Consider the following 25,941-nt stretch of genomic DNA (forward strand, 5'->3'; position numbering starts at 1 on the left):
TATCTTGCAACTGACTTTTTTCTCAGAATTCTGAGTTTATATCTCGCAATTGTGACTTTTTTTCTCAGAATTCCGAGTTTATATCTCTCAGTTGTGACATTTCTCAAAATTCTGAGTTTATATCTCGCAATTGTAATTTTTTTTACTCAGAATTCCAAGTTTATATCTCGCAATTGTGACTTTTTTTCTCAGAATTCCGAGTTTATATCTTGCAACTGACTTTTTTCTCAGAATTCTGAGTTTATATCTCGCAATTGTGACTTTTTTTCTCAGAATTCCGAGTTTATATCTCTCAGTTGTGACATTTCTCAAAATTCTGAGTTTATATCTCGCAATTGTAATTTTTTTTACTCAGAATTCCAAGTTTATATCTCTCAATTGTGACTTTTTTCTCAGAATTCCGAGTTTATATCTCGCAATTGTGACTTTTTTTCTCAGAATTCCGAGTTTATATCTTGCAACTGACTTTTTTCTCAGAATTCTGAGTTTATATCTCGCAATTGTGACTTTTTTTCTCAGAATTCCGAGTTTATATCTCTCAGTTGTGACATTTCTCAAAATTCTGAGTTTATATCTCGCAATTGTAATTTTTTTTACTCAGAATTCCAAGTTTATATCTCTCAATTGTGACTTTTTTCTCAGAATTCCGAGTTTATATCTCGCAATTGTGACTTTTTTTCTCAGAATTCCGAGTTTATATCTTGCAACTGACTTTTTTCTCAGAATTCTGAGTTTATATCTCGCAATTGTGACTTTTTTTTCTCAGAATTCTGAGTTTATATCTCGCAATTGTGACTTTTTATTCTCAGAATTCCGAGTTTATATCTCTCAGTTGTGACATTTCTCAAAATTCTGAGTTTATATCTCGCAATTGTAATTTTTTTTACTCAGAATTCCAAGTTTATATCTCTCAATTGTGACTTTTTTTCTCAGAATTCCGAGTTTATATCTCGCAATTGTGACTTTTTTTCTCAGAATTCCGAGTTTATATCTTGCAACTGACTTTTTTCTCAGAATTCTGAGTTTATATCTCGCAATTCTGACTTTTTTTCTCAGAATTCCGAGTTTATATCTCTCAGTTGTGACATTTCTCAAAATTCTGAGTTTATATCTCGCAATTGTAATTTTTTTTACTCAGAATTCCAAGTTTATATCTCTCAATTGTGACTTTTTTCTCAGAATTCCGAGTTTATATCTCGCAATTGTGACTTTTTTTCTCAGAATTCCGAGTTTATATCTTGCAACTGACTTTTTTCTCAGAATTCTGAGTTTATATCTCGCAATTGTGACTTTTTTTTCTCAGAATTCCGAGTTTATATCTCTCAGTTGTGACATTTCTCAAAATTCTGAGTTTATATCTCGCAATTGTAATTTTTTTTACTCAGAATTCCAAGTTTATATCTCGCAATTGTGACTTTTTTTCTCAGAATTCCGAGTTTATATCTTGCAACTGACTTTTTTCTCAGAATTCTGAGTTTATATCTCGCAATTGTGACTTTTTTTCTCAGAATTCCGAGTTTATATCTCTCAGTTGTGACATTTCTCAAAATTCTGAGTTTATATCTCGCAATTGTAATTTTTTTTACTCAGAATTCCAAGTTTATATCTCTCAATTGTGACTTTTTTCTCAGAATTCCGAGTTTATATCTCGCAATTGTGACTTTTTTTCTCAGAATTCCGAGTTTATATCTTGCAACTGACTTTTTTCTCAGAATTCTGAGTTTATATCTCGCAATTGTGACTTTTTTTTCTCAGAATTCCGAGTTTATATCTCTCAGTTGTGACATTTCTCAAAATTCTGAGTTTATATCTCGCAATTGTAATTTTTTTACTCAGAATTCCAAGTTTATATCTCTCAATTGTGACTTTTTTTCTCAGAATTCCGAGTTTATATCTCGCAATTGTGACTTTTTTTCTCAGAATTCCGAGTTTATATCTTGCAACTGACTTTTTTCTCAGAATTCTGAGTTTATATCTCGCAATTGTGACTTTTTATTCTCAGAATTCCGAGTTTATATCTCTCAGTTGTGACATTTCTCAAAATTCTGAGTTTATATCTCGCAATTGTGACTTTTTTACTCAGAATTCCAAGTTTATATCTCTCAATTGTGACTTTTTTCTCAGAATTCCGAGTTTAAATCTCGCAATTGTGACTTTTTTTCTCAGAATTCCGAGTTTATATCTTGCAACTGACTTTTTTCTCAGAATTCTGAGTTTATATCTCGCAATTGTGACTTTTTTTCTCAGAATTCCGAGTTTATATCTTGCAACTGACTTTTTTCTCAGAATTCTGAGTTTATATCTCGCAATTGTGACTTTTTTTTCTCAGAATTCCGAGTTTATATCTGTCAGTTGTGACATTTCTCAAAATTCTGAGTTTATATCTCGCAATTGCAACTTTTTTCTTAGAATTCCGAGTTCATATCTCGCAATTGTAATTTTTTTTACTCAGAATTCCGAGTTTATATCTCTCAATTGTGACTTTTTTTCTCATAATTTCCGAGTTTATATCTCGCAATAGACTTTTTTTTCTCAGAATTCCGAGTTTATATCTCTCAGTTGTGACATTTCTCAAAATTCTGAGTTTATATCTCGCAATTGTAATTTTTTTTACTCAGAATTCCAAGTTTATATCTCGCAATTGCGACTTTTTTCTTAGAATTCCGAGTTTATATCTCTCAGTTGTAATTAGTTTTACTCAGAATTCCGAGTTTATTTCTTTCAATTGTGACATTTCTCAAAATTCTGAGTTTATATCTCGCAATTGCGACTTTTTCTGACAATTTCGAGTTTATATCTCACAATTCTGAGAACATATCAATATTTTTTCCCATTAGAATTGTACTTTATAACTTGCAATTATGAGTTTATATGTCACAATTCTGAGAAAAAAGTTAGAATTGCAAGAAAAAAAGTATTTATGAGAATTGCCTTTTTTTAGTTTATAAAGGTAAAGGCTTTCACAAAAAATAACTAAAACTAAAATATAAATGATAAAAACGGCATAGACATAATAACACACACAGAAGTAATAAAAAGGACAAAAACAACAAAATTACTGTAACATCAGAACAGAAATAAAAACCAGGAAAAAAAAAACGAATTTAAAAGACAAACAAACAAAAAAACAAACCCTGTAATCGTATCTCAGTGATACTAAAATAACATTGGGTACTGGAAACCATATCTGGGACTTTTTTGCAGTACCAAGATCAAAAACAAATGGAGAGTGTTTTCATCTGAAGAGATAAATATGGAAGACTGAAGATAAATAATGTCATGGATTTAACTTTTAAAAACCAACACCATTGCACAAACCAACAAGGCACAGTTGTGGACCAACTTACTGGCAAACAACCTAGTGTGCCACGTTTGGATTTAAAGCGCTCATCTTGTTAGAACAGGCGAGACAGACGCTGTATCTGAGCTACACTGTACCGGCCCATTTGCTCAGCATATGTTAACCTGCTTTGAGCTTGTAAAGACGATCAATCACCGGGGCAGAGTTGAGTCAGTCTGCTGACTCACACTCACAGAGACTGCACACAGCGGGCACAGGCCAGTTCTGATAAGGGCCCACCAATGTTTCATTGAAACAAAAGGGAAAATGAGGCAACAGAACTGCTCCCAAAGCAGTGCTGTAAACGTGCAGGCCTGTTTTTGATTGCATTTAATGATCACCAGAGATGGTGTATCAAATTAAGGAACTTTCAAACAGTTCGGTGAGATATTTATATGGCTACTAGATTTCCCTGTATATCTATACATGGGGTTTCTTCAAAGTCAGGCACTTTTAATATTAATTCATTTAATATTAAATAAATTCTATGGCTTTACCATTGTCACTGTTTAAAACAATGACACTGACAATCAAATAAAAAAAATCAAACCATTAAACAAAAATAGAATGATTTTAAGTTGTTTCTCATGTGAAGCTCTGCAGATGTTTCTGATTCTCTAGACCAAGACGCTCTGAAGTTGCCTCTGGTATCAATGACTGACCTGTTCATCTACGTCTCTGTGTGGGACAGATGGGGTGTTGACGTAGGAGCTAAGGGACGAGCTGGTGTTGAGGTCATCTGTGTCCAAGGTGTCACTGATCCCACTGCTGACTGAGCTGCTGTCGTCCCAACTGACAACAAAGAGAAAAGAAAGAGCAACAGTTAATTCTCAACATTTCTATGGACAAGATATCAATATAGTGAAAGAACAACTGTGAGAAACAAAACAGAATTCCTGGATGCAGACTGTTCAGCATAATATGGAAAATGCAGATATAAAGAGCAGGAATGGAAGGAAAAGGTAAGCAAAAAACAGCATCTGTGGAGAGTCATGAAGTCTGCACAGAGACAGTCTGAGCATAAAAACCTGCATTCCCATCATGCTTGAAACATTAGGCGCGTCTCTCTGCTCCTCAAAACTTGTTTTAATTAGCTGTGCGCTTCAAATTCTCAATGCGCTCTGCTTTGCTTTCCCCCATTTCCCACAGTGTTCCTGTCTGACGAAAGCCATTAGGATGCTCAGCAGGGCTCAACCAAAATCATATGGACTAAAGACACTGCTGGTTAAACGAAAAGCACAGTTGAAAGATGAGTTGTGCGATTACGGTGGATTGTAGATTTTATTGTTAAATCGTAAAATCTAACAGTAATAAAATACATTTGTCAATTTAGTGCAAATCTATGGATAGAAAACGTTCAACTAAATGTGAGTTTGTATTTTGCAATTCTGACATTTTTTCTTGCAATTCCGAGTTTATATCCCGCTATTCTGACCTTTCTTCTCAGAATTGCGTAATATAAACTCACAATTCTGACTTTTTTTTTATGAAAGTTACAGTAGCAGGATATAAACTTGGAATTGCGAGAAATAAAGTCAGAATTGCAAGATAAAAATTCGCTACTCTGACTTTTTTTCTCGCAAATGTGAGTTTGTATCTCGGAATTCTGACTTTTTTCCTCAGACTTGTTTAATTCAAACTCACAATTCACTCTTTTTTTCTTAGAAAGTAAGACTAGCGGATATAAACTCGGAAGTGCGAGAAAAAGTCAGAATTTCAGGATCAAACCTTTCAATTCTGACTTCTTTCTCAAAAATTCAAGTTTGTATTTTGCAAATCTGACTTTTTTCTTGCAATTCATAGTTTATATCACGATATTCTGAGTTTTTTTCTCACAAATGTGAGTTTGGATCTTGCAATTCTGACATTTTTTCTCGCAATTCCGAATTTGTATCCCGCTATTCTGACTTTTTGTTCTCAAAATTGCATAATACAAACTCACAATTCTGACTTTTTTATCAAAAAAGTCAAAATAGCGGCATATAAACTCGGAAATAAAGAATTGCAATTCTGACTTTCTTTTTTTTTGCAATTCCGAGTTCATATCATGCTATTTTGACTTTTTTCGCAATTCTGACTTTTTTTCTCAGAAATGTGAGACACAAACTTGCAATTGTGAGTTACAAGTCCAGTTCTCAGGGGTAAAAAATACTGATATATTCTCAGAATTGCCAATTTATATCTCACAATTCTGACTTAATTACATGTTATAAAGTCAGAATTGCAATTCTGAGAAATTCTGACTTTATTTCTCAGAATTGCATAATACAAACTCACAATTCTGACTTTTTTCTCAGAAAGTAAAAATAGCAGGATATAAACTCAAAATTGCGAGAAATAAAGTCAGAAATGCGAGATAAAAACTCACAATTCTGACTTTTTTCGCGCAAACGTGAGTTAGTATCTTGCAATTCTGACTTTTTTCTTGCAATTCCTAGTTTATATCCCGCTGTTCTGACTTTTTTCTGACAAATGCGAGTTTGTATCTTGCTATTCCGACTTTTTTTCCCCCTCAGAATTGTGTAATACAAACTCACAATTCTGACTTTTTTCTCAGAAAGTCAAAATAGCGGGATATAAACTCGGAATTGCAAGAAATAAAAATAAAAACCCTCAATTCTGACTTGTTTTTGCAAATGCAAGTTTATATCTTGCAATTCTGACTTTTTTTCTTGCAATTCCGAGTTCATATCATGCTATTTTGACTTCTTTTCTCGCAATTCTGACATTTTTTTCCTCAAAATTGTGAGACATAAACTCACTCAAAATATATTCTCAGAATTGCCAATTTATATCTCACAGTTCTGACCCAATTGCATGTTATAAAGTCAGAATTACATTTCTGAGAAATTCTGACTTTATTTCTCAGAATTGCAAGTTTATATCTAGACAATCAGACAATAAATCACGAGTTTTGCTATTTTAGCTTATTTTGCTTTATTTTAATATTATTATTATTATTATTAGCCTAACATTATGTTATTTGTTTCATTTGAAAATAATAAAATCAACAATTATGTTACTTAAACAGAAATTAGGCCTTTTTTATTCCATGTTGGTATAGACAAAATCAAACTATCATAAGCCTTAAAAAGATCTTAAAGACAGAGAAAATGACATTTTCCTGATATGAATGTAATGTGGGTGTATAAACAGGAAGTCCCACCATGCTTGTAGCTAAATCCAAACACAGACTGCCCAAACTCCCACAAGCCACCAGTTTAGGCCACTCCAGCCTTGAGCGATGCTTGGAGAAGCAGCTTAAGCAACTCTGTGTGGAAACAAAACGTCTTATCAACACCTAAGATACCACCTAATCCTCCTCATTTCTCAGGATCATGCAGGCAAACAAACCAGCCCATAAGCTCATTCACAGGCAGTCATGAATCAAGAAAGGTCATGAATCACTTGTTTTGATACGAACAAAGTCCCAATAGCTCACGTCTGTCATAACTGACTCGACATAACTGGCGTGGAAGGACGTCTGTGGTTCCTGTTTTAATGAGCTGTGAGAAAGTTGGTCCCATTGGGGCTATTTGTCTCAAAAAACTCTCACACACACTGTGCTAATGTGTTTGTATGCTTGCACGTCTCTGCTTAAATGATCTGCTCCATTCATCATTTGCCATATGCTGTCAGATGCTATAGATGGCGAATGCAAACAAACACCAAAAAGCCCCCAAAAATAAAATGAAAAGAAAATAGATGTGAATGAGTCACTTCTTTCTTTTTAAAGACGCCATGAAGTCCATTTAAATGCATCTTACAAAAAAAAACTTTATTCAAATATACACTTTTAAAAGGTCTTTGTAGTCTAAACATTACATTATTTAATTATTTAAATTTATAAAAAAGTAAATACAGTACTAAACAGGTCAATACATATAACTTTATGAAATCATTCTTTAAAAATGTTATGTTGAAGAAATGAGCTCAGCCCAACCAACTCCTATACAGTTTAGTCACATTTTTTAAGTTACACAAGAGAACAGTCCAACATATTATTTTCTTGTTGACCAGGATGTCAACCTCTCTGATCTTCACAACAACAAAACAAAGTTCTGAACAGCCACACAATACTTCATACATGAAAGAGAGACGGAAAGGGTGTGGGTGGAAGAGAGGGTAGAGGTGGGTCCGAAAGTGGTACTTTTATGAATTCAAGAATTCAGTTTCTTTCTTTCCAATATAATCCAAAGACATTCCTCTTTCTTTGCCCAAGTGCAAACCAGCCCAAAATAGAAGGGGAGTGTGCAATATATTGGTTCTGAAAGAGGGAATATAAACAAAGGAATGTTTTAACATGCCAGAAAAAAAACAAAAAAACATTTTGGATAAATTAAAAGCACAGAGCTAAAAATTGAAGAATAATTGAAGAATTACTGAATTAGAGTGACTACAACCACCTAGTTGAAAATATTATGGCATCTCTTGACGATCTTGATGATCATCTTTCGTAACTCAGGATTTCTCACTCAAAATTAAACAATTGTTGATATTCAATAAGATTAATGTGAAAACATATCACAGATTTGGTATTGGAAGAATTTGGAGCCAATGCGCTAACCATTCTTAATGATTTGTTCCCAACTGATTCAGCTCTTGAGTTTAAACCACTGACGATGAAGATTATGTGAATAACAACTTAAATTTGGTCAGTTTTTTACTTTAAAGGGTAGTTATATCTCACAAATTTGACTTTTTTTCTTGCAATTACCTTTTTGTATTTTACTTCTCACAATTTTGAGTTTATATCCCGCTATTCTGACTTTCTTTTCTTCAAAATTGCGTAATACAAGCTCACAATTCTGGCTTTTTTCTCAGAAAGTCAAAATAATAGGATATAAATTCGGAATTGTGAAAAATAAAGATAAAAACTTGCAATTCTTTTTCTCGCAAATGCGAGTATGTATCTTGCAATTCTGACTTTTTTCCCCCTCACAATTCTTAGTTTATATCCCACTATTCTGACTTTTTTTTTAATCAGAATTGCATAATACAAGCTCACAATTCTGACTTTTTTTCTCAGAAAGTCAGGATAGCGGAACATAAACTCAAAATTGCGAGAAATAAAGATAAAAATTCGCAATTCTTTTTCTTGAAAATGTATGTATCTTGCAATTCTGACTTTTTTTCCCCTCACAATTATTATTTTATATCCCACTGTTTTGACTTTTTTTTTTCTCGTGCAATTCTGACTTTTTTTTCTCAGAATTGTAAGATATAAACTCACAATTGTAAAGTTATAAATCTAATTCTTAGGGGGAAAAACAACTTAAATTTGGTCAGTTTCTTACTTTAAAGGGGTAGTTATATCTCGCAAATTTGACTTTTTTTCTCGCAATTCTGAGATATAAACTCGCAAGAATATGTAATATGTAAGATATGTAAACTCACAATTGCAAGAAAAAAATTTGAATTGTGAGATAAAAATTCGCAAGAATCGCAGGATATAAACTCAAAATTGTGAGAAATAAAGATAAAAACTCGCCATTCTTTTTCTCGAAAATGTATTTTGCAATTCTGACTTTTTTCCTCACAATTCTTTGTTTATATCCCAATATTCTGACTTTTTTTGCTCGCAATTCTGACTTAATTTCTCACAATTCCGATTTTATATCCCGCTATTCTGACTTTTTTTCTCACAATTATATATTTTTTTCAGAATTGTGGGAAATAAACTTGCAATTGCAAGTTACAAGTCCACTACCTAAGGGTATAAACAACTTAAATTTGGTTGGTTTCCTACTTTAAAGGCGTAGCTATATCTCGCAAATTTGACTTTTTTTACGCAATTCTGAGATATAAACTCACAAGATATGTATATGTAATATGTAATATGTAAGATACGTAAACTTGCAACTGCGAGAAAAAAAAATCTGAATTGTGAGATTAAAAACTCGCAATTACCCTTTTGTATTATATTTCTCACAATTCCGAGTTTATATCCCACTATTCTGACTTTTTTTTGTGCAAATGCATGTTTGTATCTTGTATTTTCAGACTTTTTTCTTGTAAATGCAATTATGTATCTTGCAATTCTTTTTTTCACAATTCTTAATTTATATTGCACTATTCTACCTTTTTGTCTCGCAATTCTGACTTTTTTCTCAGAATTGAGACATATAAACTTGCAATTGCAAGTTATAAGTCCAATTCTTAAGGGGGAAAAACAACTTAAAGTTGGTCGGTTTCTTACTTTAAAGGCGTAGCTATATCTCGCAAATTTAATTTTTTTTCTCACAATTCTGAGATATAAATATGTAATATGTAAGATATGTAAACTCACAATTGCAAGAAAGAAAATCTGAATTGTGAGATAAAATCTCGCAATTACCTTTTTGTATTGTCAAGATATATTGTGAGATATAACCTCACAATTTTGAGAAAAAAAAGTCACAAATTGCGATATATAAAAAAGTCAGAATTGTGAGTTTACATCTCACTATTCTGACTATTTCTCAGAATAGCAACTTTCTCACTCAATATTAATCAACTATTGACATACAGTAAGATTAATGCGAAAAAATATCAATGCGCTAACCAATGCGCTAACCATTCTTAATGATTCATTCTCAACTGATTCAGCTGTTGAGTTCAAACCACCGACTCAGTCATCACTGCTAACTGGAAGATTATATGTGAATAACGACTTAAATTTGGTCAGTTTCTTACCATAAAGGGACAGCTCACCCAAAAATGAAAATTACCCCATGATTTACACACCCTCAAGTTATTCTAGGCGTATATGACTACAACAGTTAATTAAAGCTAGAGATTAGTGTTTATAAAGTTTTAAATTTGGACATTATTTATACACAAACTCATTGATTCACTTCATAAGATCTTTATTAATCCGGTGGAGCTGTGTGGAGTACTTTTTATGATGGATGGATGCTCTTTATTGGACTTCAAAATTTACTGTCATTATAAAGCTTGGAAAGAGCCAGGTCATTCTTTAAATAGAACTCCAATTATATTCATCTGAAAGGAGAAAGTCATATAGGATGACTTGAGGGTGAGTAAATTATGGCGTAATTTTCATTTTTGTGTAAACTATCCCTTTAATTTATTAAAGAATGGCTTTAGAAGACTTGGAATAAAGCACGTGGGTTATGTGGATTACTTTTATGATTCTTACGGATACGTAAGGTGGTTTTGTAGCCAATTTGGGGCTTGATATCTTCAGTCAGCATTTATTGTCATTGCACTGAAAAGTGCGAAATATCTCATTATATGCTTCACAGATTTTTCATGTGAAGCTGATAATGACCATTTTTGCAATTCAGGTTTAAAATAACATGAAGGTGAATAAACAATGACTAAAAATAAATAAAATGTTACATTTTGAGTCAACAAGTCTTCAGCTGTGAAGACTCCCATGGCACTCTATGTAAACAATTAAAGAGGCAAATCATGCAGTCTAATCTCCATATAAACAGACGCCCATCTGAGATGCTTTGAATAAAAACAGTAGAAACGCTCTCCTGTCTCACCTGCGTTCTTTTTCCACCTAAAATCTCTCAACACCAGCATCAGCAGCATTCACTAATACTTTAAAGCTCATGAATCAGCAAATGAAATTAATTAGTGACAGAAGACAGAGGTCTGACAAGACCAAACACAAACCATTCCAAAACAACCTGTCATCTACCCCGCCGTAGTCAAACACGTGCATGCAGAAACAGTGGCCCCGGCCTCAGCCCCAGCCCCTCCCCCGTCTGGGACATTAGATTAGTGTCAAGCCCCAAAGAAGTAAGAGCATATAGGGGGGTTGATCCACAGGGCAGGAAATTGTTTTTTTTTTTCTAAAGACCTGTTATTAGAAGAGCAGAGCAAGAGTTGGGAGCTACAGCTCGAATGCACACACTGCCCCGTCCTGTTTGCTTTGGGTGGCCTATCAATTAGTTCTGCAAGGATACCCATCTCTACAGCAACCCCAGCCTTGTTGCCAGGCATTGTGGGAGATCAGGAAAGGTAGTTTAACCAAAAAAGTACACAGGTCATTGACAAGCTTTGAGAAAAACATTCATGTTGTTGTGGTGGTGAAATGGTTTTAAATAATAAAGTTTTACTACTGTTTTAAAAGTTTGCGGTTGGTAAGATTTTTTTTAAATAAACTTCTTAGGCTCACTTAGGCTACATTTATTTAATCAATAATACAGTAAAATGGTAAAAATGGTAAATATTATTACAATTTAAAATGACTGTTTTGTATTTGAATATAATTTAAAATGTAATATGTGATTCAAAGATTAATTTTAAGCATCATTACTTCAGTCTTCAATGTCACATGATCCTTCAGAAATCAAATCAGACTAATATGCTGATTTGCTCAAGAAACGTCAATGTTGCAAACAGTTGTGCTGCTTACTATTTTTGTGAAAGTTGGAAAAGTTACACTATAGTTCAAAAGTTTGGGTTTGGTATAATTAAAAAAAAGTTTCTTATGCTCACTAATTTTTTTAATCAAAAATACAGTAAAAATAGTAAAAATGCTAAATATTATTACAATTTAAAATAACGGCTTTGTATTTAAATATATTTCAAAATGTAATTTATTCCTGTGATGCAAAGCTGAATTTTCAGCATCATTACTTCAGTCTGTCACATGATCCTTCAGAAATCAGACTAATATGCTGATTTGCTCAAGAAACATTTCTTATGATTGTCAATGTTGCAAACAATTGTGCAGCTTACTATTTTATGGAAGCTGGAAAAGTTACACTACAGTTGAAAAGTTTGCGGTTGGTAAGAAAAGTTGCAAAGAAAGTTGAAAGAAGTTTCTTATGCTTACTAAGGCTACATTTATTTAATCAAAAACACAGTAAAAATAGTAAAATGGCTCACTAAGGCTACATTTATTTAATCAAAAATACAGTAAAAATAGTAAAATGGCTCACTAAGGCTACATTTATTTAATCAAAAATACAGTAAAAAAGTAAAAATGGCTCACTACGGCAACATTTATTTAATCAAAAATACAGTAAAAATAGTAAAAATGCTAAATATTATTACAATTTAAAATAACTGCGTTGTATTTAAATATATTTCAAAATGTAATTTATTCCTGTGATGCAAAGCTGAATTTTCAGTATCATTACTTCAGTCTGTCACATGATCCTTCAGAAATCAGACTAATATGCTGATTTGCTCAAGAAACATTTCTTATGATTGTCGATGTTGCAAACAATTGTGCAGCTTACTATTTTATGGAAGCTGGAAAAGTTACACTACAGTTGAAAAGTTTGCGGTTGGTAAGAAAAGTTGCAAAGAAAGTTGAAAGAAGTTTCTTATGCTTACTAAGGCTACATTTATTTAATCAAAAACACAGTAAAAATAGTAAAATGGCTCACTAAGGCTACATTTATTTAATCAAAAATACAGTAAAAATAGTAAAATGGCTCACTAAGGCTACATTTATTTAATCAAAAATACAGTAAAAAAGTAAAAATGGCTCACTACGGCAACATTTATTTAATCAAAAATACAGTAAAAATAGTAAAAATGCTAAATATTATTACAATTTAAAATAACTGCGTTGTATTTAAATATATTTCAAAATGTAATTTATTCCTGTGATGCAAAGCTGAATTTTCAGTATCATTACTTCAGTCTGTCACATGATCCTTCAGAAATCAGACTAATATGCTGATTTGCTCAAGAAACATTTCTTATGATTGTCGATGTTGCAAACAATTGTGCAGCTTACTATTTTATGGAAGCTGGAAAAGTTACACTACAGTTGAAAAGTTTGCGGTTGGTAAGAAAAGTTGCAAAGAAAGTTGAAAGAAGTTTCTTATGCTTACTAAGGCTACATTTATTTAATCAAAAACACAGTAAAAATAGTAAAATGGCTCACTAAGGCTACATTTATTTAATCAAAAATACAGTAAAAATAGTAAAATGGCTCACTAAGGCTACATTTATTTAATCAAAAATACAGTAAAAAAGTAAAAATGGCTCACTACGGCAACATTTATTTAATCAAAAATACAGTAAAAATAGTACAAATGCTAAATATTATTACAATTTAAAATAACGGCTTTGTATTTAAATATATTTCAAAATGTAATTTATTCCTGTGATGCAAAGCTGAATTTTCAGCATCATTACTTCAGTCTGTCACATGATCCTTCAGAAATCAGACTAATATGCTGATTTGCTCAAGAAACATTTCTTATGATTGTCGATGTTGCAAACAATTGTGCAGCTTACTATTTTATGGAAGCTGGAAAAGTTACACTACAGTTGAAAAGTTTGCGGTTGGTAAGAAAAGTTGAAAAGAAAGTTGAAAGAAGTTTCTTATGCTTACTAAGGCTACATTTATTTAATCAAAAATACAGTAAAATAGTAAAAATGGCTCACTACGGCAACATTTATTTAATCAAAAATACAGTAAAATAGTAAAAATGGCTCACTACGGCAACATTTATTTAATCAAAAATACAGTAAAATAGTAAAAATGGCTCACTACGGCAACATTTATTTAATCAAAAATACAGTAAAAATTGAAAAAATGTCAATTATTATTACAATTTAAAATAACTGTTTTCTATTTGAATATCATTTAAAATGTAATTTATTCCTGAGATGCAAAACTGATTTTTCAGCATCATTACTCCAGTCTTCAGTGTCACATGATCCTAAGAAATCAGACTAATATGCTGATTCGCTCAAGAAACATTTCTTATAATTGTCAGATGTTAAAAACAGTTGTGCTGCTTACTATCTTTCTGGAAACTGTAATTTTTTCAGGATTCTTTGATGAATACAAAGTTCACAAAACACTATTTATTTCAAACAGAGATGTATTGTAACATTATAAATGTCTTTACTGTCAATTTAATGCATCCTTGATGAATGAAATGATTAATTTCTTTTAGAATCGTACTAACCCCAAACTTTTGAACAGTAGTGTATTTGAATAAAGCAATACAGACAACGCGTTGACAGTGTGCTAAATTTTAAGCTTGTCAATGGGAAATTGCTTCTTGACACACATTTTCCAAATATAAAAGAAGATAAAGTGTACAAATCACATTCTAAATTGTGGCTCAAATGGTCAAAAGCACAATTCCCAAATATACTTTAGAAATTGTAAGTAAGATGACAATCATTATCATACACACGTAGTCTAAAAATCCAATCCTAAATCAGTAAATAGTTTTTCCAATAAAATAACTGTACATGAGAAACAAAACAGCTGCAAGATCATTTTCAAAACACTATTTAAGTTTCATCATTATTTTTACTTTCCAACCACAATTTTTGGCATTAATTTTAAATATTTTGTATATAATAAAAATGCATTAAACATTTATTTTATTCTACTACCAAAAAATCAAGGTACGATCAGTTAAGTGTTATCACCACACACCTTTCTCTTTCCCACTCAGGCACTCACACAAAAACAGTCCCACGTGGCAAAGCAACTTTCCACCTCATAAATCCTCAAACAAAGAAAATTCCTCTTCTCTACCTCAGAGTGTCGGAGCCGGGCTGCAGAATTCCCTGGCAAAAGCCTGATCTCGGGACAGCCAGCGAGAGGCCGCTAAAGTTTGGCTGAGTGGCAGGCAGCTTCATGAGTAAAGCTCCACTGCACTCCTTCCCTCGCTCTGCCTTTCACTGTTCTGAGAGAGAGACCGATTCTCCCCAAACACACACACACACACACACATGCACACAAACCCAGCAGCCAACCACAAGCTGAGGGGAGCGGCTTTACCAACTGAAGGAATGGTAATCTGATCACAAAGCAGTCTTTAAACCAGGCAGGACTTCAAAAGGACATGGGTGTTGACTCTATAAACTGGTCTCAGAACAGAGGTGGATTAGAGAGAATGTCAAGATGTTAATTAAGCTGAATTATTCATGTGTAATCAGCTAAAGCTTAAGAGCAAATTGGGCTTTCAAGTGGTTGAAAAACCTGCTAATATCAAGCGGTTATAGTTCACAGATCAGGAATGTATGATCTTCAATGACCATGTGAGTACTCGCAAATCACCCTTAAGCATCAACTGTGTGTCAGAAGTTTCACCTTATTAACAGTAACACAAATGAATCAACTGTTAACAAACCGTAAGAGTATGGATCTAAAATGAACGTGAATAGAAATGGTCCACTGATGTATTTTAATGCTGATAGAAATATCTAAGAGGACATAAAATATATGTGATTTTTAAAAATATATGTATCTTCACATTGGAAGGAAAGTTATACAGGTTTGGAACAACATACACTGCTGTTCAAAAGTTTGGGATCAGTTGTTTTTTAAAGAAGTCTTTTCTGCTCATCAAGGCTGCATTTATTTCTTTAGAAATACAGAAAAAACCTGTAATATTGTACAATATAATTGCAATTTAAAATAGTAGTTTTCTATTTTAAAATACTTTAAAACAGAATTAATTCCTGTGATGTAGAGCTGAATTTTCAACATCATTATTCCAGTCTTTGTCACATGATTCTTCAGAAATCATTCTAATATGCTGATTTATTATCAATGTTGGAAACAGTTGTGCTACACTGTAAAAAGGTTTCACCAGATTCAAATTAAAAACCTAAGTTCAGCAGCGGCCTTAAAATTTTAAGTTAAATCGGCTTAATTTGATTAATTGATTAGGCTGATTTAACTCAAATAAAATGAATTAAGTTGATTTAACTTGTGAGTTGAACGATTTAAGTTGATTTAACTTAAAACTTTAAGGCAGCTGCTAAAGTTACATTTTTAAGTTGAAACTGGGGGAAACTATTTACAATGTACATTTTAAAGTTAAAAAGAACAACATTTATTCAAAATAGAAATCTTTTATAACAATATAAGTCTTTACTATAACTTTTTATTAATTTAACACATCCTTGTTGAATAAAAGTATTCATTTCTTTCAAACAAAGAAAGAAAGAAAACATTTACTGACTCAAAACTTTTAACGGTAGTGTATATCACAAAATATTTCCATTTTAAAGAAATGCTGTTCTTATTCCTTTTTAATGTTTTATTCATCAAAGAATCCTGAAAAAATAATGAATAAATCAGTATATTAGAATGATTTCTGAAGGATCAGGTGACACTGAAGACTGGAGTAATGATGCTGAAAATTCAGCTTTGCATCACAGGAATAAATTCTATTTTAAAGTATATTAAAATAGAAAAAACTATATTAAATTGCAATAATATTTCACAATAGAACAGTTTTTTTTCTGTATTTTTAATCAACTAAACTAGTTTTCTTTAAAAAACATTACAAATCCTACTGATCACAAACTTTTGATCGGCAGTGTAAATATGAGAAAATGACGACAAATTTTATTTTTGGGTGAGCTATGCCTTTAAGAAATTATTTTTGGGAGAACCAGGAGAACAGTGATAGTTATTTTAATATTATTTATATAATATCAGAGTACTTGATATTTTAAATGAGCTTTTATTTTTAAATTTTCATTATAATCTTTGTTTAAGTTTTAGCAATTTTGCAATGTGCTATGGACCTTAGAAATATCTAAGAGGACCATATAATGTATGTAAAAATATAAAAAAAAAACCCATAATAATTGACCCCATCGACTTCTTTAAAATATCTTTTATCTCCACAAAGTACTTAAAGTTATATAGGTTTGAAAGCAACATACACTGTCGTTGAAAAGTTTTTTTAAAGAAGTCTTTTCTGCTCATCAAGGCTGTGTTTAATTAAAATTAAAAATACAGAAAAATAGTAATATTGTGAAATATTATTGTAATTTAAAATAACAGTTTTCTATTTTAATATACTTTAAAATCTAATTTATTTCTAACATGAAATCATTCTAATAACAGTTGTGCTGCTTAATATTTTTTTACACCCTGTGATACTTTTTTCAGAATTCTTTGATGAATAAAAAGTTTAATTACATGTTTACATTTAATTTCAATTTCCAAAGATTATGTTCAATAGTTTTATCTACCAATAGCAACATGAACAACATTTAAAGAAATAAGCAAATGTGTTTTCAAAAATTTGTCTGTCTTTTAGCAGGACAGGTTTGACAGTCACCGTCTTCACATGAGTTAGATCTGGACATCTGCGTTGCGTCGTAAATGCCAGGTGACCTTACAGGTTTGAGGCAAGGCAGGTTCCTACATGAAACGTGTTTGTGTGTAAGTATTAAGTGTATGTGTATGTGTGTGTGTAGGTGTGTAAAGGACTAATCTTCTTAAGCACTCCAACTTCTGTGATAAGTTACGGCTTAAGTGTGTTTTTACAGCTTGGAAGCATAGTCCACCGTGATACGAGTGTGGGAATCCATTTTGGGTTTACAGTTCTGTCTGTCTGGGCTTTAGCGTGTTGGCTAGCCTGTGGCTAAAGGTACAGAAAGTCAATAAGTGACTAACCTACAGACTTCACCAAACTTTGGCAGTTGATTCATTCCACAATGCTTCACACAATGTTCTCATGCCCTGCTGTTTACAAAAGTTGTTTAAGGGTCACATCCCGTAGTTAAAGGTCAAGCTGTTTTAATCCTTAGCGGAAGATCCCACTAAATGACATGAGATGCAATTTTATTGCATTTACCAAAACAAAACTGTTTTTGGCTTTAAACACTGGCACAAAACTTTCTGAGCTGTTTTTGTATACACAAATTCATAAAAAAGGTAGCCGCTAATCTTGTTAGTGTTGAAAGCGCAAATAGATGTCTAAAAAGCTTCAGGAATGTATATATACAGCGTGACCAAAGGTTTCTGTCTTCATAGAGCAGTTTTGAGTGTGTGACTTTGTATAATAACACAGACACAGACAGAAAGAAAGAGAGAGAGAGAAAAAGAGAGAGAGAGATTCCAGTCCTCGTGCCCAAACCTTTGCCGCCAGACGTTTGTAATGACAGAGCTGCTAGTGAGCGTGAGGAATTCGGAGTAGTTCCTTTCTCTATCCTGGTCACATTCTCTCTCTCCTTCATCTTCTTCAACATGACTTTAACAAACAAACATAACAAAGACAACTTTTAGGTCACACACATTGGTTGTTGTGCTAGCGCTGGTTTTCCAGGGAACCGCAGTGCACGATTTGCATGGTTTTGAATATGGAAAAAAATGGTTAAACGTGCAAGGAAAATAGAAGCACCTTTGCACAACACAGTAGGCTTCCAATTCCTAAAGAAAATGTGCTCGAAAAGCAATGTGTGATAAAACCAATCACCAATTTTGTAAATATTAACATTTAAAGCAACGGTTTTTTAATATAAGAAATCAATATAATATTCTGATTTGCTTGTCTTTGCAAACAAGGTTGGAGAAAAAAAAAATTGTGTAGAAAAAGTAGTACAGTTCTCATCAGGGTCGCCAGGTTTTCACAACAAAACCTGCACAATTGCTACTCAGAACTAGCCCAAAGGCTTTCCAGTGGGTAAAATACAAATTTTTTGGTGGGTTTCCCCTGGTAAAATTTACATTCCAGAGGCTAAATATCATATTATTTGGGTCGCTTCAACTCATGGACATGAATAACAACCTGCGGCAGAAGTGATAAAGTAGCTCAAATCCGAGGGAAAACCACTGACTTGGCAACTCTGGTTCTCACCACACAAATATTGCAAAATCAAATCATTTACATAAGATAAAGACAAATAAAGATAGAGATGAGCTTCATTGTAGCTACAATGGTTCTGTAGGAGCCACCAGGACACCGAAAGCGCATGACTATTTCTCTATTGTTGTTCTCTTTCCTTCCTGTTTCCATCCCTCTATTTTCGCTTCTATGTCTTCTTTTGTTGCAGATACACATGCCACACTGAAACAACACAAATACTGTTTTTCTCACTCTTTTCTGTCTCTGACTTGCACTCACACAGAATACACACAGCGACAGCGCATGCTGGTAGACAAAAGCTGTAAATCTTGTACTGTTTTCTTAGAACAATCAAATCTCATGTGAAATATCTGCACAAAATAACTTATTTTGTCTTCTGGGAAACATGTAACTATCTTCTGTAGCTTCTGAAGGGCAGTATTAAATAAAAACAAAAAACTAATTATATTTAGGCAAAACAACAAACCCCCCCCCCCCCCCCCCAGCTCTTAATGCATCGTTTTCCCTTCTGAAGCATCAGTGAGTGTTTGAACCTTCTGTAATAGTTGCATATGAGTCCCTCAGTTGTCCTCAGTGTAAAAAGATGAATATCAAAATCATACAGTCGTTGTTGGAAAGGATTCAAACACGCAAAAATGCTGGAAAACCAAAGAATCTGTGGGACATGAAGGACTTTTCTGAAGAACAGTGGGCAGTTTAACTGTTCAGGACAAACAAGGGACTCATAAACAACTAGCACTAAACAAAGAACACAGCTGTGAATCATACAACAACACAGTATTAAGAATCAATAGCATGCATTTTGTATGATCCCTCTTATATTTTAACATTTTGCAGATTCTGAAAGGGGGATGTATACTTTTGACCTCAACTGTGTATAGATAGATAGATAGATAGATATGCTACTGTCCTGCTACTGAAGTCAGTTACTCCCCATCACTGCATACAGAATCCATTTATATGACTCAATTCTCTTTCTCTTTCTCTCACTCACACACGGCAGTATGGGGGATGGGGGACCCGTGTGTTGATGGATATCCTCCTCCCTCTGTCTTTCAGTCTGTTTCTCTGTTTCTTTTCTTTTCTCTGTCCCTCCATCTCCTACTTCCTGTTCTCTGACCACATTTGCATGTGAACAGGCCGCTGGGTGTGATGGCTGAGCCGAGTGATTAAGATCATTGTCTCAAGCATCCAATTAGCACTGTTAAAGGCGTGATTCCTCCCCACAAAAACAAATCACATTGTCCATGTGAACACTTTCAGAATCTACCAAGCTGCAAAACTTCTCTCGTTCAAACAATGTCATGCAGACCAGCCAAAACTGATGTTCCCAATTTAATGGGCTTTTTTATATCTCACTTTCTAAGAGAGATTTGAGATGTTTTTCTGGAAGAAAGATCTCACATGTCTCCTCTAGTGTTTAGAGAGATCTCAACAATGTCACAAAATGATTCTAGGAAGAAAGATAGGAAAAGAAACAATTTGAGACAAAGTTGAGACCCAAATAAAACACAGCTTGGTATGCTTAGTTCTCAGCGCTCTTAGGAATAGTTTACCCAAAATGAATTTACTCATCCCAATGTCATCCAAGACGTTAATATCTTTCTTTCTTCAGTCAAAAAGAAATTAAGGTTTTTGACTATTTTTTTTTTACTTCAATGGGGACCAACGGGTTGAAGGTCCAAATTGCAGTTTCAATGCAGCTTCAAAGGGCTACACAAAAGGAATAAGGGTCTTGTCTAGCAAAATGATCTAATTATATATACTTTTTAAACCACAAATGCTCATCTTGCACTAGCTTGCTTTACACATTATGTCCAACTTGACTACTTAATGCATGAAGTCACAGACGTGCATCGCAGAGCTAGTGCAAGACAAGAATTTGTGGTTAAAAACTATATATAAGTAGATCGTTTTGTTAGACAAGACCCTTATTCCTTAGAGCCTTTTGAAACTGCATTGAAATGGCAATTTGGACCTTCAACCCGTTTGGCCACCACTGAACATTGGTTGCCAGTCATGTGTTGTATGTATAGACTGCGGTAAAGGAAATAGCTGTTTCCTCAGATCTCAGATAAGAGTTCTTTCTTTCTCATGTCCCATCCATTTAACTGTTTGTAGAGCGGTTCTCTCTGCTGTGCTTGCAAAGCCCCCCTTGGAGCCCATGTTCACCCGTCCTAAACCACGGAGGAAGCAGTTCTCTCTTCATATCGCTTTCTCCATCAATACCAGACGTGTCAAGGGCAAATGGACGGATGCTTTGTGCATCCTTTATTAACACTGAAACAACAAATGAACCTATTTATTTCTTATTTCCAAAACATTTAATTTGTTTTTTCTCAAACAATCACATTTCCGAATGTCTTGCCTCAACACGACGATAAAAAAATAATTGCACGGGTGCTGGCTTAAGCAGCTTAAAAGTGAAGAATGCTTCACATGCTGTCATTGAGTCTGTCCTGAGGGCCTAAGGTGAAAGAACCAGACTTGCACTCATTGCAGTTTTGGCGATGGATGGGGTTAATGACTTAAGCGTAACAGATGACAATAGGCCGAGGTTGTGTCTCCCTTTGTGCTGGAATTCTGCTGGCAGACTTGCATGACTGTCTGGGTTTCATTCACTCATATTACTAACTAATAGACCTGCAAGTTTCAATAGCTATTTGTAAATGTAAATACGAAATATGATCAAATTAGGCCTGTCATAAAAAATTTGTTTACTGATGTTTCTAGAACAATAACCCTATCTATTTTCTAAAGGCATATTAGTGATGTGTAGATTTTATAGGTTGTAAACAATTAATCTGTGCATGTTTCACCTCATAATTTTTAATCAAAAATCTTACTGGATATTCTGGTGAAAAGGACAGATGTCTGGTGACGTATGCAGTTCTTCTTGAATCATTTGTGACCCTGGACCACAAAACCAGTCTTAAGTAGCACAGGTATATTTGTAGCAATTAGCCAAAATACATTGCATGGGTCAAAATTATTGATTTTTCTTTCATGCCAAAAATCATTAGGATATTAAGAAAAGATCATGTTCAATGAACATATTTTGTAAATTCCCTAAACTTAATTTTTGCTTAGTAATATGCATTGCTAAGAACTTCATCTGGACAACTTTAAAAGCAATTTTTCTCAATATTTTAATTTTTTTGCACCCTCAGATTTCAGATTTTTCAAATAGTTGTAATCTCAGTCAAAAATTGTCCTATCCTAACAAACCATACATCAATGGAAAGCTTATTTATTCAACTTCAGATGATGTATAAATCTCATTAAAAAAAACTGACCCTTATGACTGGTTTTGTGGTCCAGGGTCACACTTCAAGCTCACAATCATCTGTCTCTATTTTTAAGTGTAATGCACATTGCAAAAGTCAATCCACTACTGATGGATAGGAGTTGCTTTATTAAAAGCTTATTGTATTACTGTATTAAAAGCTCACTGTATTATGTAAAGTAGAGTATGGACTGAGCAAGTGTGAATAACTGCATCTGATACAGCATTCATTCTTCAGCTCAATCTCATATTCACAATAAAACATTAGTTTGTATGTCCGCTGACTGAAAGCAATATCTTTTTCGTACTATCCTTTCATCTGTTAAGGGTGATTTCCAATGACTTTCCAAAAATGAATATAAAATATGCAATTGTTTTACAACATATGGCTATTACTGTCAAAGCAATAACAATAATGTAAAATTGCTGCTATTATTATGATATTCTAAATAGTTTGGCTTCCTAAAACACCAGTGTGAATGTAATTTAGACTGAGATAGTATATCACAGATAAAAATTCACCTGACTTAAGTTTTCTTAGTTAATGGGTTGGAGCTCTTAATTTTGAATTCTCAAAGTGCATTCGATAGAATAATTTAACTTTAAAATGTAGAATTTTTAATTTTTTCCTTTAAGTTTTCATTTGTCTTTTTTTTAAATATCGCAATTAATATCATACAATGGATTTCATATCGAGGTATTATCGTACTGTGAGATTTTTACATCATTACATCCCTATTAAAAACTACTATTATTTATATAAAATATTATTTCTTAAAAAATAATATTTAATGAACAACAACAGCCATCATAAAAGCTGCTAGGCAATTCAGTCAAAAGTACAAAGGCAGCACTCTGATATACAGCAATACATTTACATAAAACATAATGTAATGAGATTTTGCCCTCAGCCAAATCTATTTGCTTAAATTATTTGCTTAATTATATTTCATGTTTAACCACTATAGAGACAGAGCTAGTGGCAAATTACAGAAGATCTAACTGAGGTAAGGCTACTGGCATCTCCAAAAACATCGAAGCAAATTTTCAAATAGACGTTATCTGTATTAACAAACCACATATTTGACGTCTAAACAAGTACATTCTTACATTAAAAACTCTTAAAACTACATTCCATGACACAAAAACAGTAATTGTAAAACAGTAAATTTATAAAAAAAAAAAAACTCTCACTGTGAGAAATACCGCAAGCAGAGTGATACAAAATGGTTGGAGTTCCGATATAACTAGAATATCACAGTCCACACTCAATAGCACACTTACTTCACTGCCCCGTACAAGCCCTATAACAGTCTGTCATGTCCAAAGTGTTCTGTCTCAGGTAATCAGTCTCGCTCTCTTGTCATCCATTTGTATCTGGCTGTACAGTTACAGTTGATCACAGGGACACATATCAGATCCCTGAGAACCAGACACAGCAGCCCTATTAAAGATCCTAATCAGTCTCAGCTATAACACTACCGCCACTGCGCTCCTACTGCCGAGTCTGTGTGTGTGGTGAGGGGCTGGGGGTGCGAGAGAAGCGTGAAAGTGGAGAGAGATTTCTTTCCGCCCTCCCATGCACTTAATGACTGTACCTGCTGGGCTATCATGAATAATAATGCTTGTTGGCAAGAAGGCAAGTTGCCAGCTCATCTCTCTTTTTTCTGACTGCACATTTGTGTAGGCTGAGGGTCTTGTAGCCCCACAGACTTCTGGTCATAGAGGCAGAAGTATTCATTTATCAACAGCCAAATAACACTGACACAACACAAAACTGATTTTCCAAAGAAATATCAGCACAAGGCTCAATTATTTTGACACCTATAAACAATGGGAGGACAAGAAAAGCAGCACATTCAGTTCTATGTAAAATGCCTTTGGAAAAATCTTCTAAGGTTGCAATGACAGTCATAAATCAAATCTTGCTTAAAGGGGGCATATCATTTTCCTTGCTCTTATGTAAGACACACTTACACGCAAAGCTACAAATATTTTATTCAGAAATCATAATGGTGTCATCTAGGAATGGGTGATATACTGAATATTTACAATATATTTGTGATGACTTTAATGCACGTTATACTGAATATGCACAATATATATATATATATATATATATATATATAAATTCAACATTTTTAAATATATTTATTACAATTGTTATTTATTTTTATTTTGGTCATTTTATTACATTAATATATATATATATATACACATATATATACACACACACACACATACATACATTTTAAACAAATTTAATTATTAAAAAGGTCATATATATTTGTATTTGTTATTTTAATTCAACTTTTTTAAATAAATGTATTTATTACAGATGTTATTTAATTTTTTTAATTATTTTATACAAATTTAATAATTTTGTTATTAAAATTTTCATTTGAAATAATATTTTCCAATTTAAATAAATAAATAAATAAATATATATTTAATAATTTTATATATACATATTTTCACATTTTTTAATTTAATTACTAAGGTCGTATTTTAATAAATTATATATATATTAGGGGTGGGCATAGATTAATTTTTTTAATCTAGATTAATCTAGATTAAATCTTGGAATTAATCTAGATTAATCTAGATTAAAATGGCTAATTTGAATTCTGCTGAAGGCATTCAGAATATGTGTGCTTCCCAAAAAATGACTAAAAGTAAGTCTTTGAGAATGGATCATAAAGCTCATAAAGCTGTTCTATGATAATTTGTTGATGAAAATAAATTATGTTCAATAAGATGTACTGTTTACTAACTAACTAACAATGAAATTATTTTTTCTACCTATTAGATTGTGTTTTTTTTAACGTCAACACCTACCCAACCCATTACATGTTACACCGTACTTTTATTTTGACAGGTTGCCGTGAAGTTTCTGTGTCATACAGTATGATATGATGCTAGTTTTCTCAAATGAAACGGTAAAAGTGATACTCACAGCAGTTTGGGAGATTGAGTTTATCTGTTCATGTGAGATGAAAATGGCAAAAATTACCGGGAGCGTCACGTGTGTTTCAGTATGCGTGTAGTAAAAGCTCGTCTCCGCAATGCATACATACAGCTAGGCAAACGGAACATATCGGATTCATATTAAAACGGTCTTTTTGCATTTCAGTTTTCACAGACACTAGTCCATATCGCGATTTGAATTAAGTGACTGACCAACATTTGATTTATGAATCCAAAAAACGACGAATTTACGTGGCATTTCGCGCTATAGTAGATTCGGTTTTTATGAATGGAGGACGACGTGATCCCGTCAAACACATCAAACATTATATATATATATATATATATATAATTAAAATAAAAAATTATATATATATATATATATATATATATATATATATATATATATAATTAAAATAAAAAAAATTATATATATATATATATATAATTTTTTTATTTTAATTCAAAATACATTTATTTTTTACAAATGTTATTTAATTTTTTATTATTTTATACAATTTTAATAATTTGTTATTAAAAGTATTTAGTAATTTTAATTAAAAAAACTATTTTCCAATTTAAATATATATATATATAAAAAACATTTTTAAAATACATTTATTTATTACAAACGTTATTTTTTTTTAACAATTTGTTATTAAAATTATTTAGTAATTTTAATTTGAAAAAGCCATTTTCCATTTAAAATAAATCAATATATATTCAAAAACACACACACACACACACACACACACACACACACACACACACACACCACACACACACAC

General features: G+C 32.7%; 1 protein-coding gene across 1 annotated transcript in view; it reads right to left on the bottom strand.

Moving 5' to 3' along the window:
* The window catches only part of nav2b (neuron navigator 2b), a 106,165-nt gene that overhangs the window by 31,520 nt on the left and 48,704 nt on the right, over positions 1-25,941 (bottom strand). Inside the window, exon 13 of the mRNA XM_073831366.1 lies at positions 4,003-4,132. Within this exon, the coding sequence (XP_073687467.1) occupies positions 4,003-4,132 (130 nt within the window). The remainder of the gene's footprint in view (positions 1-4,002; positions 4,133-25,941) is intronic.

The sequence above is a fragment of the Garra rufa genome, chromosome 25 (assembly GCF_049309525.1).
Source record: "Garra rufa chromosome 25, GarRuf1.0, whole genome shotgun sequence".
In the NCBI taxonomy this organism is placed as follows: domain Eukaryota; kingdom Metazoa; phylum Chordata; class Actinopteri; order Cypriniformes; family Cyprinidae; genus Garra; species Garra rufa.